This window comes from Bos indicus x Bos taurus, chromosome 15 (assembly GCF_003369695.1).
Source record: "Bos indicus x Bos taurus breed Angus x Brahman F1 hybrid chromosome 15, Bos_hybrid_MaternalHap_v2.0, whole genome shotgun sequence".
Taxonomy (NCBI): domain Eukaryota; kingdom Metazoa; phylum Chordata; class Mammalia; order Artiodactyla; family Bovidae; genus Bos; species Bos indicus x Bos taurus.
Genome location: NC_040090.1, coordinates 46,048,938 through 46,067,364, shown reverse-complemented (window position 1 = coordinate 46,067,364; position 18,427 = coordinate 46,048,938). Strand labels below are relative to the sequence as shown.

General features: G+C 36.6%; 1 protein-coding gene across 1 annotated transcript in view; it reads left to right on the top strand.

Annotated features, from left to right (window-relative positions):
• Positions 1-5,833: 5,833 nt before the first annotated feature.
• Positions 5,834-18,427, top strand: part of COPB1 (coatomer protein complex subunit beta 1) — a 34,583-nt gene continuing 21,989 nt past the window's right edge. The window contains exons 1-8 of the mRNA XM_027563344.1: positions 5,834-5,955; positions 6,700-6,852; positions 10,298-10,527; positions 10,947-11,116; positions 12,819-12,933; positions 14,143-14,235; positions 15,945-16,082; positions 17,920-18,039. Coding sequence (XP_027419145.1) covers positions 6,762-6,852; positions 10,298-10,527; positions 10,947-11,116; positions 12,819-12,933; positions 14,143-14,235; positions 15,945-16,082; positions 17,920-18,039 — 957 coding nt within the window. The 5' untranslated portion in view covers positions 5,834-5,955; positions 6,700-6,761. The remainder of the gene's footprint in view (positions 5,956-6,699; positions 6,853-10,297; positions 10,528-10,946; positions 11,117-12,818; positions 12,934-14,142; positions 14,236-15,944; positions 16,083-17,919; positions 18,040-18,427) is intronic.

The following is an 18,427-nucleotide window of genomic DNA, read 5'->3' as shown; positions in this document are numbered from 1 at the left end:
TAATACCATCCAACCAACCCATCTTCTGTCGTACCCTTCTCCCTCCTTCAATCTTGCTCAGCATCAGGGTCTTTTCCAATAAAAAGTCAGTTCTTCACATCAGGTGGCCAAAGTATTGGAGCTTCAGCATCAGTCCTTCCAATGAATATTCAGGACTGATTTCCTTTAGGATGGACTGGTTGGATTTCCTTGCAGTCCAAGGGACTCTGAAGAGTCTTCTCCAACACCACAGTTCAAAAGCATCAATTTTTCGGTGCTCAGCTTTCTTTATAGTCCAACTCTCACATCCATACATGACTACTTGAAAAACCATAGCTTTGACTAGATGGACCTTTGTTGGCAAAGTAATGTCTCTGCTTTTTAATATGCTGTCTAGGTTGGTCATAGCTTTTCTTCCAAGGAGCAAGCATCTTTTAATTTCATGGCTGCAGTCACCATCTGCAGTGATTTTGGAGCCCAAAAAAACTGAAGTCTCTTACTGTTTCCCATCTACTTTCCATGAAGCGATGGGACTGGATGCCATGATCTTAGTTTTCTGAATATTGAGTTTTAAGCCAACTTTTTCACTCTCCTCTTTCACTTTGATCAAGAGACTCTTTAGTTCTTCTTCGCTTTCTGCCATAAGGGTGGTGTCATCTGCATATCTCAGGTTATTGATACTTCTCCCAGCAATCTTGATTCCAGATTGTGCTTCATCCAGCCTGGCATTTCGCATGATGTACTTTACATATAAGTTGAATAAGCAGGGTGATGATATACAGCCTTGACATACTCCTTTCCTGATTTGGAAACAGTTTGTTGTTCCATGGCTAGTTCTAACTGTTGCTTCTTGACTTGCATACAGATTTCTCAGGAGGCAGGTCAGGTGGTATAATATTCCCATCTCTAAGGATTTTCCACAGTTTGTTGTGATCCACACAGTCAAAGGCTTTCGCGTAGTCAATAAAAATAGCAAAACGGAAATTTTAATCTCAAACCATCATTTCCTCATATCCTGCCCAGCCCTACTTTAGCATAATCTTTAGCCTGCCTTCCATTATGCCTATGAACTGTGTATGTAAATACTGAGTACAATTTTTATCTTAGATCATACAAAATGAAATTAGAGGAAATCTGTTTTAAAAAAACAAAGCCAGGGACTTCCCTGGAGGTCCTCTGGTTAGGCCTCCACACTTCCCCTTAGGGGAGGCAGGTTCAATCTCTGGTCAGGGAACTAACATCCCACAAACCCTGTGGCATAGCCAAAAAATAAAAGACAAAGCCTGTAATCCAGAATTTTACTGCTCAGAAGCCCAAAGGAGTTATTTTCTGAGATTCATATCTTTCTAGAGAGGAACAGTTGATTCATAGATAGGCAACTTGGATTTTAGACTTAATTCTACTAATTAGCTGCTTTTGACTTTGAACAGTTGACTTAACCCTGCTTTACGGAAATCCTTTGGAGAATTTTTGCAAAGGTTAAGTGGGAAAATTTATGTGAATCTTAATAGGTTTAACTCTTTTGTGACTTCTTGAAGGGAGAGTGGTAAGAGAAACTCTGGCATCCTTGTTGAAGGAATGAAAAGTGAAAATGTTAATTGCTCAGTCATGTCTGACTCTTTTCGACCCCATGGACTGTAGTTCGCCAGGCTCCTCTGTCCATGGAATTCTCCAGGCAAGAATACCAGAGTAGGTAGCCATTCCCTTTTCCAGGGGAACTGCCTGACCCAGGGATCAAACCCAGGTCTCCTACATTGCAGACAGATTCTTTACCATCTGAGCCACCAGGGAAGTCCGCCTATAACTAAATACAGGAATGTGGAGATGTTGGTCTCCACTCTGGAATCAGCTTCAAGAGCCTGCCATTTGAGCTTGCAATGAGCCCACCAGTGCCATTTGACCTACAGTGAAGTTGTGTCAAGCTCATGAAACACACAAAACAGAAAGGGAGTCATTCCACCTGTCTCCAGACTTAGTGGGTGTACTCATCTGTATTGTACTTTGCGAGAAATTTTAGTAATTTTTTTCAGTATGTAATTTTAGTCTGGCACACTGACTTTAGAACCTAAAATCCTCCCCACCCCAATAAGATTCAGTTCTATTTGTACAGAGTTCACTTTGATGCCTTTTCATGTTTTATCCAGTGTGTGATACTCAGTCATTCCATTTAGTCTGTTAAATAATAAAATTCTTAATAATATCTTCATAAAACCTATCACTTTGATATAAAGATAACATTTAATTCACTTTGAATTTATTCAGTTCAGTTCAGTCGCTCAGTCGTGTCCGACTCTTTGCAACCCCATGAATTTGCCCCAGGAGGCACTCCAGGCCTCCCTGTCCATCACCAACTCCCAGAGTTCACCCAAACTCATGTGCATAGAGTCGGTGATGCCATCCAGCCATCTCATCCTCTGTCGTCCCCTTCTCCTCCTGCCCCCCAATCCCTCCCAGCATCAGGGTCTTTTCCAATGAGTCAACTCTTTGCATGAGGTGGCCAAAGTATTGGAGTTTCAGTCTCAGCATCAGTCCTTCCAATGAACACCCAGGACTGGTCTCCTTTAGGATGGACTGCATATGTGCATCTTTGAAGAACTGGAATAGTTAAAAATAAGATGCAGTGAAGTAGGTAACATGATTCATCCCAGTTTTTTCAGTATTGAACCATTTTGTGATTTGGGGGACAAGTCCCTTTTCTCTAGGCCTTGATTTTCTAGATGTCTAAATTTTTCAATTCTTATATGACAGGTTCTTGCTCTCAATTTATAACTTAAAAAGCATTCAAAATGATATATGCTAGATAAAAAGAAGTCCCAAAACAAAGTGCATGTTATAACAAGTGAGGAAGAATTAGGCTCTATAAGATCCTGATACCTGTTAATAAACTCTGTATTTAATACACAATGGAATATTACTCAGCTATTAAAAAGAATGCATTTGAATCAGTTCTAGTGAGGTGGATGAAACTGGAGCCTATTATACAGAGTTAAGTAAGTCAGAAAGAAAAACACCAATACAGTATAATAATGCATATATGTGGAATTTAGAAAGATGGTAACGGTGACCCTATATGCGAGACAGCAAAAGTAACACAGTTGTAAAGAACAGACTTTCAGACTCTGTGGGAGGTGAGGTTGGGATGATTTGAGAGAATAGCATTGAAACATGTATATTACCATATGTGAAACAGATCAGCAGTCCAGGTTGAATGCATGAGACAGGGCACTCAGGGCCGGTGCACTGGGATGACCCTGAGGGATGGGATGGGGAGGGAGGTGGGAGGGGGGTTCAGGATGGGGAACACATGTGCACTGCTGATTCATGTCAATGTATGGCAAAAACCACTACAATATAATTAGCCTCCAATTTAAGTTAATTTAAAAAATATATACAATAATGTATATACACTGGCAATGACAATTTTCAGTGCAGACTCAAACTGCTGAGCTTTTGTTACTGCTAAGTTTAGTTTTTAATGCCTTATGGGTCATTTCATGCTGATAGATTGCCATTTCTTGAGAAGTGGACTTGGAAACCAGATAACTGCATTTGTGAAAATTCCATATTAAAAATAAAGACAGAAATGGAATAACTTGTTGCACACATAGCTTGGGTTGATCTCAAGGGAATTAACCTTAAGTGAAAAACAAAGCCAAACTAAAAGGTTACATTGTGAAATGACAAAATTACATACATGGGGACCAGGTTAGTAGTATCCAGGGGTTAAGGAGGGAAGGGATAGTGATAAAAAGATGGTAGGAGGGAGCTTTGTAATGGAATTATTAGTGGTGATCATATGAATCTTAGCATGATATAATTGCCCAGAACTAAATACAGAATGAGTACACGTAAAACTGGTAAAATATGAATGAGGACTGAATTGTATCAGTGTCAGTTTCCTGGATTAGATATTGTACTATAGCTATACAAGATTTTTTTTTTTTTTTTTTTTTTTACAATTGAAAGAATCTAGGTGAAGAATATATGGGATCTCAAGAAAAATAGTTTTAATAAAATGAATAATGGGTTTGAGGAGCACATGGCTTTTGTGATATATTTTGGATTCTCAAAGAATTTACTTTTTGTCTGATGGTTCTAGAAAGAACAAACCTCAAAATATCTGGATTATGGATCAGATCAGATCAGATCAGTCGCTCAGTCGTGTCCAACTCTTTGTGACCCCATGAATCGCAGCACGCCAGGCCTCCCTGTCCATCACCAACTCCCGGAGTTCACTCAGACTCACGTCCATTGAGTCAGTGATGCCATCCAGCCATCTCATCCTCTGTCGTCCCCTTCTCCTCTTGCCCCCAATCCCTCCCAGCATCAGTCTTTTCCAATGAGTCAACTCTTCGCATGAGGTGGCCAAAGTACTAGAGTTTCAGCTTTAGCATCATTCCTTCCAAAGAAATCCCAGGGCTGATCTCCTTCAGATTGGACTGGTTGGATATCCTTGCAGTCCAAGGGACTCTCAAGAGTCTTCAACACCACAGTTCAAAAGCATCAATTCTTTGGCACTCAGCCTTCTTCACAGTCCAACTCTCACATCCATACATGACCACAGGAAAAACCATAGCCTTGACTAGACAAACCTTTGTTGGCAAAGTAATGTCTCTGCTTTTGAATATGCTATCTAGGTTGGTCATAACTTTCCTTCCAAGGAGTAAGTGTCTTAATTTCATGGCTGCAGTCACCATCTGCAGTGATTCAGGAGCCCAGAAAAATAAAGTCTGACACTGTTTCCACTGTTTCCCCATTTATTTCCCATGAAGTGATGGGATCAGATGCCATGATCTTCGTTTTCTGAATGTTGAGCTTTAAGCCAACTTTTTCACTCTCCACTTTCACTTTCATCAAGAGGCTTTTTAGTTCCTCTTCACTTTCTGCCATAAGGGTGGTGTCATCTGCATATCTGAGGTTATTGATATTTCTGCCGGTAATCTTGATTCCAGCTTGTGCTTCTTCCAGTCCATAGTGAGGCACTATTTGTGTTCTATCTCCCGGAGGTGAGCTTGTTTATGTCAGGTTCTGTCAGGTCTTTGTATTCACAGTATTTTGCGTAAGGCCTCAAAGAAGTTTTTATTATTAATGATTGGTCGGAAAATCCTCTTTGGGGGATGGGGGGAGGTGGGAAGGGTGAGGATGTGGAACCTTAAATGTGCAAAATCGGAGGTACTATGGCTGATTGTAGCTGTAACAATTAGGTCTTTGGAAACAGGTAAAATCCTTTAAAACAGTGACTGTCAATCTCCCTTTATGCATAAAAAAATGTAATCTAGATTCTTCTAAAGGATCATGAAAGGGACCTTTACTAAACAAAGACCAGAAATCATAACCAGTGCGACTTTGATGTTCAAGGAACTCCAGCCTAACTGCAGAGGCAGAGGCGTTAAGAACTGAAACGGATCTTCATACAATCTAGTGTCTCTTGGAAGAACTTAAGTTACTTCCTCAAATTGTATTTAGTTACTTTCCAAGTTTATTCGTGGGTGAGTTAGAAAGGGGATTCCAGCTCCCAGGATAGCATTCTTTCCCACTAGGCCGTCAGTCCTATAAAATGTTCTTGAGTCCAAGCACTCCCTGTCCTACACTGGCTGCTGTGGAGTTTCTGGCTGAAAATACAATTTCTAAGTAGTGTTTAAATGACCTCAACGCCTAATTCAGGCTTGCAGGGAAAACTTAGCTTGTGTTTCCAGGCTCCTCTTCCGCCTAAAGCAGCCGACGCTAAGAAAACAGGAAGAGACTTAAAGTTCGGAACTAGAAATGCTTGCGACGCACTCGGAACGCGCAGGCGCAGGACGGAGAGGGCTTGTCCTCTCTGAGTTGCCGTAGGGGCTAGGTGGCTGCGGCCTGGGTCGGCTCCCAACCCCCTTCCACGTCAGCGGAGGACTCTGCGGAGCCGCCGCCGCTGCTGCGGGTTGGAGCCGGAGTCTACGGTTCCGCTGTTGCCCCAGCTGCTGCCCCTCGGAGTCAGGTAACGGCCTACAAGCCCCCTCATCTTGGAGGCGCTCCCTGGGCTGGGCAAAGTTGGAGGAACTGGACTCTAGCGGGGAGATTCGGAAGGGGAGCGACTAGGCCGCTAGCGTCCGGGCCTGGCGAAGTGGAGTGCAGGGCTGGGAAGCTCTGAGCGGGCCGCCCCATCCTGGCCTGCCTACTGGCCCGGGGTCTTCTCCCTCCCAGGCCCCTGGGGCTCGCCATTCCCGGCCGGGGCTTCCTTTGCTGGAGGGAAGGAACGGGGAAGGGACGTGGGGGTGAAGAGCACCAGTTGAGGGACTCCTGGTCCACAGAGTCGGGTCGCATGGGTGAACGTATTAAAGCGCTGTAAGGGTTTTAAGCAGAGTAGTTTTGCCCGGGCTCTTTTTAACTTGAGAAGTTCCGATTGTGTATTATGTTTAAAAATCACTTTTATATAGTGATGGGGTGGGGCTGGGGGACTTGTCACTGTATTGTGGGCTTTAATTCTGCAGTACAGCTTTCTAGACTCTGGGCGGGGTTGTGGGGTGGGAGATAATGTAACTTAGGCTAAGGCTGACAAGTGTGTATTTTAATACATCAGGATTTATTTCTATGCAAAGTAATATAGATTGACTCTCCTCTCTAATACTGTAAAATTCATAAGCTAAGCTGAATGAACTTTAGACAGAAAAGATCACGATAGTTACTGGTTTTGTTTTTATTTTGTTTTATCAGTTGTAATATATTTATATTTCTTTTTCTAGGTTTTTTTTTTGGCATCTGTTATCTTTAAATCCTGTATCGAGAGTAGGCTGTAACCGGCAACCATGACGGCTGCGGAGAACGTCTGCTATACGTTAATTAACGTGCCAATGGATTCAGAACCACCGTCTGAAATTAGCTTAAAAAATGATCTAGGTAAATGTTGGTAATATTTTGAAAATGAAAGTAAAAAGTTCACTTGCATTTCAAGTTCCTTTATAATTAGAAATACTTTTTTTTTTTTTTAAAGATCTCTTCAATAAAACTTTGTCTTGCTAAAAATGAAAATTTGTTACTTTAGGCGTGCAGTATTGGTTTTTGGAAATAAAAGAACATCTCAGCTTAGCTTATATCATGGTGCTGATACTGCTGCTGCTAAGCTGCTTCAGTTGGTCGTGTCCGATTATGTGCGACCCCATAGACGGCAGCCTACCAGCCTCCCCTGTCCCTGGGATTCTCCAGGCAAGAACACTGGAGTGGGTGCCATTGCCTTCTCCGTAGATCATGGTGGGCTATATCAGCTAAATACATGTAGTGGTTTAGTTTTTAGCTATTCCTTAAGATAACATAGTGGCTTGTTTAAATGTAGCCGACAGTTCTCTGTAGGTAACAGATTGAGAGTGTGTATTACAATGTTTTAATTTCCATGTGCACTTAGCTTCATATTACGTGGCTTGTTCTTTTTGTTTTACTGCCTGTTGAACAAATGAAGTCAACACTGGAACATATATATGTTTTCTCAGAAACACTTAAGCTTTTGATTTTTAAAGCATTTATGCAAAGAAGAAAACAAAAAAGTTATTTCTGAATGTTAAAAGTGTGTACTGTATCTCCTTTTTGTGAGTGAATTCTGTCAAAAATTTTTTAAAGTAATGCACATTCCAAGATAATAATTCTTGCTTAATTGAACTAATAAAAATAAGTTTTACTTAAACTGATAACTACCGTTTAAAACAGACTAGAGGGAAAATTATGCTTCAAATCTTGATAGTGTCTTTTAGAAGATAATTTACAGGTTGAAAGGAGATGATATTTTAGTTGCATGTTCCTGCTTTTAATCAGCAGTAATGGAATACCTTGTGATTTTAGGTTACATAATATTCGGTTTCTATTGAGGCCTATTTCTAGAGAAGGAAAAATAAATATTTTTTTATGGCATTTAAGCTGATCTTCGTTTACAAAAGCCACACATACTGTATTTCCTTTTTTCCCCTATATTCATGTAAGAGAGTAGAATGGAATAAAAATTGAATAAACTTTCATTACTTTTTTTTCTAATTTCAAAATCTTCAAATTTTCATAATTTAAAGGTTTTTCACTTTTAAACCCCCAAATACTTAAGTTAGGTAAAGGACAAACTTGTCCTTAACTGTAAAAATACTCTTTTCTTAACTATACTTCACCTACCAAGTAAATAAATAAGTAGTGTTGAATTTTACGTTTATTTTTTACTGAATTTCAATGGAGTTGAGATGAAAAGATTTAGAAATAGTTTTCAGTTTGAATAACAAATAGTTTTGTTTGGTGAAACACAGATATGCTTTAATTTCACTTTACCTTTGATCACTGGATATGAGCCCTGATGACTCTACATTTCCTGGAGTATATTTTGGTGAATTAAATTGATATTTAAAACTCTGTTTTTCATAAAAGAGAAGAAGCTTTGAAAATTTTGAGGATGTGAAAAGAAGCATTCTTCACCTCAATTTGAATTGTTATAATAAATGGAAATAAGGATTGGGGAACTTGAAATAAATGGTGTTGATTTTTTTCAAGTTTACTAATAAACTTACTTTTAAACCTTTAGTTACAAATGGATTTTTCAGGATTTTCCCTGGTAGTCCAGTGGCTAAGATTGCATGCTCACAATGCAGAGGGGGCTGGGTTTGATCCCTGATCAGGGGACTAGATCCCATCTTGCAACTAAGAGTTCACATGCTGCAACTAAGACTCAGAGCAGCCAAATGAATAAATACATAGTAAAAAAAAAAAAAAGAAAAAACTGAAGGTATGCCCAGATTAATGCTTAACTTCATCCTTTTACATTTGTTCATTTCTTGATTTGATATGGCACACAGTTTTTTGTGTTTTTTTTTCCATGTGTAGCAGGTGATATAATACTGTGAAGCATGGAGAGATGCATAAGAAGTTAGTCTGTTTTAAACAAAAATATTGACACTTACAAGGCTTCCCTGGTGGCTCAGATGGTGAAGAATCTGCCTGCAATATGGGAAACCTGGCTTTTAATTCCTGGATCAGGAAGATCCCCTAGAAAAGGGAATGGCAACCCATGCCAATATTCTTGCTTGGAGAATTCTATGGACACAGGAGCCTGGCAAGCTGCCATGCATGGGGCTGCAAAGAGTTGGGCAGTCAGGCACAACTGAGCATAACACTTTTTCACTTCACATTGACACTTACGGTATAACTTTGGCAGTAACCCTCACTGTGTTCGATTCTTTTAAAGACATTATTTGTTTATTTTTGGTTGCACTGGGTCTTCATTGCTTAGGCTTTCTATGGCTGTGGGGAGGTTGGGATGGCGGCTGCTCTTGGTTGCTGTGTGCTGGCTTTTCCCTATAGTGGCTTCTCTTGACAAGCATGGACTCTAGCCACACTGGCTTCAGTAGTTGTGGCTCACAAGCCCTAGAACTTGGGCTCAGAAGTTGTGGCTCAGGCTTAGTTGCTCTGAGACTTGTGGAATCTTCCTGGACCAGGGTTCGAACCCGTGTCCCCTGCATTGGCAGGTGAATTCTTATCCATTATACCATGGGGGAGTCCTGTGTTGCATTTTTAATGCATACCTTAAATTCATCAGTATTCAGTATATTGTCTCTTACGTTTCTGCCTTCAAATTTTGGATCCAGAAGATTTTAACCATAAATTCTTCAGTATGCAATAATGATGTGAAATTATAGATTGTTTTGCATAACATAGAGCACTTATTTTTAGGTTAAGTAACAGTAAACTAACATCTTAAATGTGTCATCCTTAATAATAAATATTGGTTGCTGATCCAGTACATTTTAACTTTCCTCCAATTTTTAGGTGATTTCTCAAAGATTCTGAAGTTTTATAATCTGTAGAAATATGATGAGATTTTGGAATTAATCTAGTGTGTTAATTCCCAACTTTTCCGAGTTTGAGGTTCTTCCTAATGTTAAAAAAGGTCATACTTTGGTTTAGAGAATAGGTACTGACTAAAAGCTACTTTGAATTCCAAAGCACATAATGTATCTGTTTACATTTTGAAAAATAGCTACAGGTGTGTTTGAGATACACATTTTTTGGTACACCTATAGATTCATGGCTTCCACATTAACTCCATTGGTTTGGGGTCAAAGATCTAATCCAGTGCTTTTCTATTATATGTAAAGAATCATGAGGTTCAGAGATAAATGACTATAAAATCATACAGCTTGTTTTTGGCAGAGCCAGGTGGAAAACCCTTGTCACTTGGGTTGGTACCTTTATTACTATTGCTGCTGATAAAGTGAGAACATATTTTATTTTGTTAATTGCTTTTAAAATTATCTGAGGAATTTTCTTTTAAAATAATTGTGCTTTTAAAAAAATGTTGGTTTTTTTTTTTTTTAATCAGAAAAAGGAGACGTGAAGTCAAAGACTGAAGCTTTGAAGAAAGTAATCATTATGATTCTGAATGGTGAAAAACTTCCTGGACTTCTGATGACCATCATTCGTTTTGTGCTACCTCTTCAGGATCATACCATCAAAAAATTACTTCTGGTATTTTGGGAAATTGTTCCTAAAACAACTCCAGATGGGAGGCTTTTACATGAAATGATCCTTGTTTGTGATGCATATAGAAAGGTAAACCAAACCGTAATTATTTCCAAATATTGCTTTGATTTTTAAATAATTGTAAAGTTGGTGGTGTGGGCTCTGTTTTAATTTTTAAAATTGAATCTCAGAAATGTAAGTTTTAGATTTGAAGCAGAAGTTGTAAAAAGTTATCGTGAAAAGTTTTATTGTTGCTTTTTTCCAGTTACTGTCCATGCATTTTTATGTGTTATTAATAAAAAACAGCGACACATAGAATATAAGACATTGATGTGATAAGTAAAAATTGCTTTAATCTATAGGAGTCTGATGGAAATTGTATAATAATCTAGGTGTTTGTCCTGAAACCTACTTCCTAATTTTTTTTTTATTGAAAAATTTTGTATTTAAACGTTGTGGTTTTTTGTAAAATACTGGACTCAGCATTTCATATTTGATTTTTATATCAGGATCTTCAGCATCCTAATGAATTTATTCGAGGATCTACTCTTCGTTTTCTTTGCAAGTTGAAAGAGGCAGAATTACTGGAACCTTTAATGCCAGCTATCCGTGCTTGTTTGGAGCATCGACACAGCTATGTTAGAAGAAATGCTGTTTTGGCCATCTATACTATCTATAGGTAAACAAAGGTCCTCCTTTGGCTTACTTCTATATGGACTGTTTAGTCTTTCAGACCAGAAGAAGTTTCAGAGTGGTTCCTTACAGATTTTATGTACCTTGCAAATATGTTTTCATTAGCCTGAACATTTTTCCTTATTATCATTAAGTTGTTAACATTGAAAAGTCAAAAAGATCTGGCAACACCAGGTCCTGGTTTCTGCATGACAGTAATCTGCTGGAAGTGAATGGCAGGGGCCCCGTTTAAACAGGTTGTATGCTGTCCAGTTTACGTCTCTACCTGTCTTTCTCAATTTTAGTACTCCAACCCAAGCTAATTAATTTATTGACTTGCTTAGCCCATAACTTTGAGGTTTTGACCTTATTTTAGAATTCTCTTTTTGTGGGATGTGGGTCTTGTCTTTTTATACTTAGAGGCCTTAAGGAGGAAACCTTTTAATAGGAAGTGTTGCAGTTCTCAGCTGATTCCTGTTCTTAGAAAACTGAAAATTTTGGACTTTAAAAAGCAGTTCTAAAAAGGCAGTTTTAAAGTTTGAACTTTAAAAGAGTGAGTTAGTAGGCTGGAATGCTTGGTTTTTACAGTCACTGGTGTCAGTCTATTTAGAATTAGGATGTAATTTATATAAACATCTTTGTACTTTAATAGTCAATAATTTAGTAATTTCACAGTTCTTTCACTGTTATATTGGACTTTGCTATCTGTTCAGGAAGGTGGTAGTCTGGTTAATAATGTAGAGTTCTTTGAAAGTTATCATTACAGATTACACAGATTTCAGAATTTAAACTTACAGTACACACACAAAAATTATAATGTTTATAGGACAACTGGAAATTTGAACAGTCTATATGATGATAGTAAGAAATTATTAGTTTTTACTACATGATAATGTTAGTTTAAAAAGAAAGTTCTTAATTTTAGAGAAGCATACTGATACATTTACAGAAGAAATGTTAAGTGGTCTGGGATTTGTTTCAGAATAATATGGGAGGAGAGGAAGTGAGACATAGGTGAAACCAAAATGATTATGAATTAATTATTGTTAAAGTTAAGGGGAAAAAAAAGCTAGGGGATGGTTTTTATTAAGCAGGTGTTCATTGTTCTGTATACTACAAACACTTCTAAGTTTTCAAAGTAAAAAGTAGATAAATACAGTGCATAAATAATAAAATAGAAGGGACTATTTCTTCTCCAATAATTCTTTTTTTTTTTTTAATATTTTAAAAAATTTGTATGGCTGCATGGGAGCTTAGCTGCAGCATGTGGAATCTTTAGTTGTAGCATGTGGGATCTAGCTCCCTGACCTGGGATTGAACACTGGCCCCCCTCCATTGCAAGCACAGAGTCTTAGCCACTGGGCCACCAGAGAAGTCCCTCCAATAATCCTTAATGTAGGATCTTTCAGTACCTCAAGGTTGTCATTATGAGCATCAATATTATAGCCCTAAAGTATATGAAAGAGAATTATTAGAGCTGTCCAGTTGATAGATAGCATGTTGAATAAATCAGCTTTCTCTAATTTGAACTAAAAAACAATTCGATAAATAGATGAAGATATAAATTTCTGATTCATCCTCACAATTTTCTAATTGATTTAAAGTTTAAAAAAGCAAAACAATTAATAGTGGTATAAGGTTTGATAAAGGTTAATTTTGGTAGAGTCCAGAGAGTTACTAAATATGAATATTACCTGTTTTATTTGAAGAAACTTTGAACATCTTATACCGGATGCTCCTGAATTGATCCATGATTTCCTGGTGAATGAGAAGGATGCAAGTTGCAAAAGAAATGCATTTATGATGCTAATTCATGCAGATCAGGTGAAGTACTTTTTAAAAAATACTTTTATGACTATTTAAATGAGAATTAAAGATATTACAGACACAAGTTTTTAGTAATTTTGTTTGTAGTACATATGATTTGTATTATTTTGATTTTTTTAGATTTTTGAATTTAATTTATATAAAAACAGAGTTTAAAAATTTCGTTTTGTGGTATATTGCTTATGTATGTGTTCTTTTCTTTTTTTAAGTAAACACCAGACAGACATTTTTAATAACAGCCATTTTACAGTTCTTCCGGATTGAAATTATTGTTGCCATATGCTTTGGCACCCAGGTTTGGGGCTTTATTTTTCCTTCTGTTGGTAAAGATCTAAAATTGTTTAATAGAGAAAAACAGAAGTTCTTTATAGGGTCTGTCCTGAGCCATAGCTTTGAAAGAGGGTGGACTTCAATGTAGATGTATGTTTTTGTTAGGCTTTTCAAACTTCGTAAGTAAATGTCAGCCCTATATCCAGCTCTGCTGGTAATTAAAGTTTATTCTGCTGCTGCTTAGCAGAGATTCTGCACACATTGGTGGCATTTAATCTTGGAACTTTTGCCATCCAGTATTTATTATCAAAATATGCATGAAGACTGAAAAATAATGGACTCTATCCATTCTTCTGAAATCTAGATGCTATCATTTTATCTTTGTAAACAAGATTATAAGAATGCTGCTTATTTGGGCCACAGAGTTTTGTCCTTTTGTACAGTGGTTTTATTGACCTGTGTGTTTGGTATTATGCTATTTACCTACATAATTAGAATTTGAATAAAATTTATTGATACTTTTACTGTAGAGATGTTGATGAGACCATAGGTATGTTCTCTATGTTACATAGTAAGGGTGTGAGAATCAGATTTTTATTTTAGGTCTCAGAAATAGGAATAACTGTACTCATAGGCAATTGGTTTGTTTAGGTTGTGTAGATACCCCGAATCAGGTAATACATAGTGTTTTTCTCCTTAGTTTTGCTGCTATAAAATTCTTGACGCTAGATTTGTGGCCCATTTCTATTAATAGAAAATATATTTGACTTTGTATCTTTTATTTATGTGTTAACCGTTATTTTTTTCCTTCAATTAATTTTTCTTTGCCCTGATTTCCTCATTTGTTTTAGGTTTAGTTGTGTATGTTTTTTAAAGTTCTTTAAGTCCTTTTATTGAATGAGGTTGAGTTTGATAAATATATTCTTAATTTTTCAGGATCGAGCTTTGGATTACCTAAGTACTTGTATTGATCAAGTTCAGACATTTGGAGATATTCTTCAGTTGGTTATTGTTGAACTAATTTATAAGGTAAAACTAATCTATAATGGGTAAAATTAAGAGTTTGAGATAAGGTTAAACAATCTTGAGGGCACAACTTAATTGATGGGGTAACATGTTTTAACAGTAGAAATATTTTGCAGCATGGCCTATTAAAGTCTTCCCTACCCCCTTTGGTTTGTCATATTTTCCAAATTCTTCCATTCTTTCTAAATCTCCATAAAGAATTCTGGAAAAATTCACGGTTTGACCCAATACATATGTGAAGAAATTGTGGTGTACTGCTCAGTCACTGAATTGACTGTGAATTAGGCTTTGAACTAAAAGTCAAGATCTTTTTTTGAATACATACCCAACTACTTTGGAAATCTAAAGACAAACGGAAAAAAATCTTAAATATATTTTTGTTCCTTGTTTGTAAAAGAGAATAGAAAGATTTTAAATATGTTAATATGACATTTTATGCCATTGACTCACAGGAATTTTAAAACTTGATCAGAGATTTGGGTTTTAAAATGAAGTACTTTATTGACAACATTTTAATTCAATATATCCTTCAAAAAATTGATTGTATCTTAATATTCTGAGAAAATAAAAGATGCAGTAACATCCAGTTTTACTATTAATACCATTGGAGGCCAACAAAAATATATGTTAGGAATGACTTTTATTGCATAGAATGGCATGGACATAATACATAGCGGACCCTGCTAACTCATTACATCCTCTTTGCTTCTGCAGGAAAGAGGCCTCTTTCAACACAGGGTATCCAGTCATTTTGAATTGACATTTAAGATGAAGCCAGAACTATGAATATTACATATGTAAATATATAAATGTAATTCATCTGTATGGTTTAGGGATGCCCCTGAGATTCTCAAAAGTAGGAGTTCTCTGCTGTCCAATGACTTCTTTGTCTAGTAGGGTCCAGGTTATAGTAAGAGGAAAGAGGTTTTGAGTCTTAGTGGAGTAATAGAGATTTGACTGTGTACATTTTAGAAAAATCTAACAAATGCTAACTTCAAAAGAGAAAAAATAAGAAATATTTACTTCACAGGTAAAAGTATTAAGATACATTTAGAATGGAATAGAAAATGTTAATTGTCTTCTTAACATTGAATATGGTCCCAAATAATAAGTGCGATAGTAGTACTTGAAAAAGAAGTGCTCTTGCTTTATTAAAAAGCTAGTATTTTTCTATTATTATCTATTGAAATTCATATAATACATCATGTTTACCTTTTTGATGTGACATCCAGAATAGAAATGTAGGACCAAATTTAATACCTGTTACAGTATGCATGTTATTTACTTGGTTAATGTCTTGTGTATAGTGTGCATGTCTTTAATTATAAGCCATCTGAAAATCTCTTATGAAAAAGTGGAAATATAAATTATTATTGAATGAATGAGTAGCTGTAACAGTTGGTTATTTGAAGTAAAATCTATTTCTTCCTGAAATTACCAGTGTTGTATCACGGTGTCTCATCCTGCATTGGCGGACATCTCTTAGCTTTCAAATGAAGAAAACTATGGCAACCCACTCCAGTGTTCCTGCCTGGAAAATCCCAGGGACGGGGAAGTCTGGTGAGCTGCTGTCTATGGGGTCGCACAGAGTCGGACACGACTGAAGCGACTTAGCAGCAGCAGCATATCCCATAAGCTGACATCTGTCTTTAAGAATGTGTTTGAAAGCACGTGTTCCTGAATTCAGTTGAAACCTGTGTTTTCTTCTCCAGGTCTGTCATGCTAATCCATCAGAAAGGGCTCGTTTCATTCGCTGCATCTATAACTTACTACAGTCATCTAGTCCTGCTGTGAAATACGAAGCTGCTGGAACATTAGTAACACTCTCTAGTGCACCTACTGCCATCAAGGTCCTGTCCTTTTTTGTGTCTGTGTGCCAGTTAGACGATAGATATGCTGTCTTCTCACTTTTGATTTAGCGACGTTACAATCAACTACAAATTTTAGAAAATTCTTTGGTTTCCAATGTAGTCCAACCTTCTTTTCTTACTTTTTGCTTTCGTATGTATATAAAAAGTAAAAGTGACAGAATAGCAATATTTTTAGTTTCTGGAGCCTGAAACTGGTATTTTAAGATCTCCACCCTATACTTCAGTCACATTAAGAACTAGATCTGGGGAAATCGATGCTGAATCCTAAATGACGGACCCTAAAAAGGTTCCAGTGAATGTTTTCAATAATGAAATATTTTAATGTACTCTCTCAAGACTATGTGAGGAACCCTACTCTATTCATAGAATGAATTATTGTAAAAACCCAGATTGTACAAATAGGGGAATTTAGTGCTTTTACCACCAATACTTAAAAAATTCTTTTTAATGTATTATTTTGAAATAATTTTAAACTTACAGAAAAGTTGCAAAAATAGGTCAAAGTTCCCGTTACCCTTCACCCAGCTTCCCATGATGTTCATGTCTTGCATAACAATTGTGTAGTTGTCAAAATTAAAATTAACATTGGAACAATATTGTTAACTAAACTATAGACTTTATTCAAATTTCACCAGTTATCCTACTAAAGTTCATTCTGTGTCCCAGAATTCAGTCCAGGATCCCATGTAACACTAAGTTATCATGGGTTACTGTCCTCCAGTCTGTGACAGTTCCTCAGCCTTTCCTTGTTTTTCATGACATTGATACTTTTGAAGAGTACTGGGTCAGTTTGTTTGTAAAATATCTCTTAATTTTGGTTTGTCTGGCATTTTCTCCTCATTAGTTTAATGTGCAAATATTTTAGGGAAATACCACAGAAGTGGTACACCATTCTCAGTGTATCCTATCCTACATGATACTGATATACCTTATTACTGGTGATGTTAACCTTGATCATTCGATTAAGGTGGTCTCTGTCAGGTTTCTCTACTGTTGACTTATGATTTTTCCTTTTGTAATCAATAAATATCTTGAGAACATACTTAGAAACTGTGCAAATATCCTATTTCTCCTCAGACTTATACCCAACTAGTTTTAGCACGTATCAGTAGATCTTTTCTACAGCAGTTTCTATTATATTCTAATGGTGATTTTTTGTTAGCCTCATTCTACACTTATTATTTGGAGTTCTGCAGGGAGGAGCTGTCCATTCTCCTTCATCCCTTCTTCCCTCCCTCGCTGTCTCCTTTCCTTCTTTCCTTCCTTTTCTTCTTTATATCAGTATGGATGTTTTATTCTATGGATTATAATCTAATATTATTATTTTGTTGATCAAATTGTCCTAGCTTTAGTCATTAGGAGCTCTTTCAGATTTCTTTGTCCTTTGCTTTTAATGACTCAGAGCCATCTTTATATTCTTGATTTTTTCTGTTCTATAATGCAAGTGGGTTAGAGTTTGTACCTAAACTAAAAGTTGCTCAGTAGCTAAACTGTTTGGGATTCTCTATCTGCTTTTTTCTGCCTTATTCCTTAGGTTCAGCCCTTAATTTTTGGCTGTTAATGAGGGTTCCTACCTGTAACAGCCTCTTCTCATCCTTTTAATTTGTGATGCTTCCAATTTTTTGTAATTTAAAAAAATAATGAAATTTGTTAGAACTTGGGTAGTAGAGGGACACATTCCTCTGAGAAAAATGCATAAATTTTCAGTGCAGGATAGTGAATGTATTTTGGCTTCTTGGAGGCTTTACTTATTTTCAGATTCTATGTTTAAGATAGATGAATGTGTTCTTAAAATGTATTTCTTTTTTTTACATAGGCTGCTGCTCAGTGTTACATTGATTTAATTATTAAGGAGAGTGACAACAATGTAAAGCTTATAGTTCTAGATCGATTGATAGAATTAAAAGAACATCCTGCTCATGAACGAGTACTACAGGTAAATATTTTTGAAACAGAGAAATCCTAAATAGAATCTTCTTACAAATTGAAATAATTCCCAGTACTTTTCATCTTGGTTAGCTTAAATGCTTGGAGATTTTGGCAGTTTAAATTTTGGTCAACTAAGGTATAACTCTTGAAGCAGCGTAGCCTTTTGTGGTATTGTCTTTGTTATTAAAAGGAATTTCTAACATGAATTAATGTGTTACCTTTTATCTTTTCTATTTGTACTGCACTCGGTGTTCTTACCAGTAGAGATATATTTGTTTTAGTTTTAATTTACGTTTTTTGCAAAGTAATTAACACCAACTGAGAATGAAAGATGATTAGATTCTAGAAAATTATCAATATACCTGTTTAATCTGTGACAATGATTATTGTAAAAC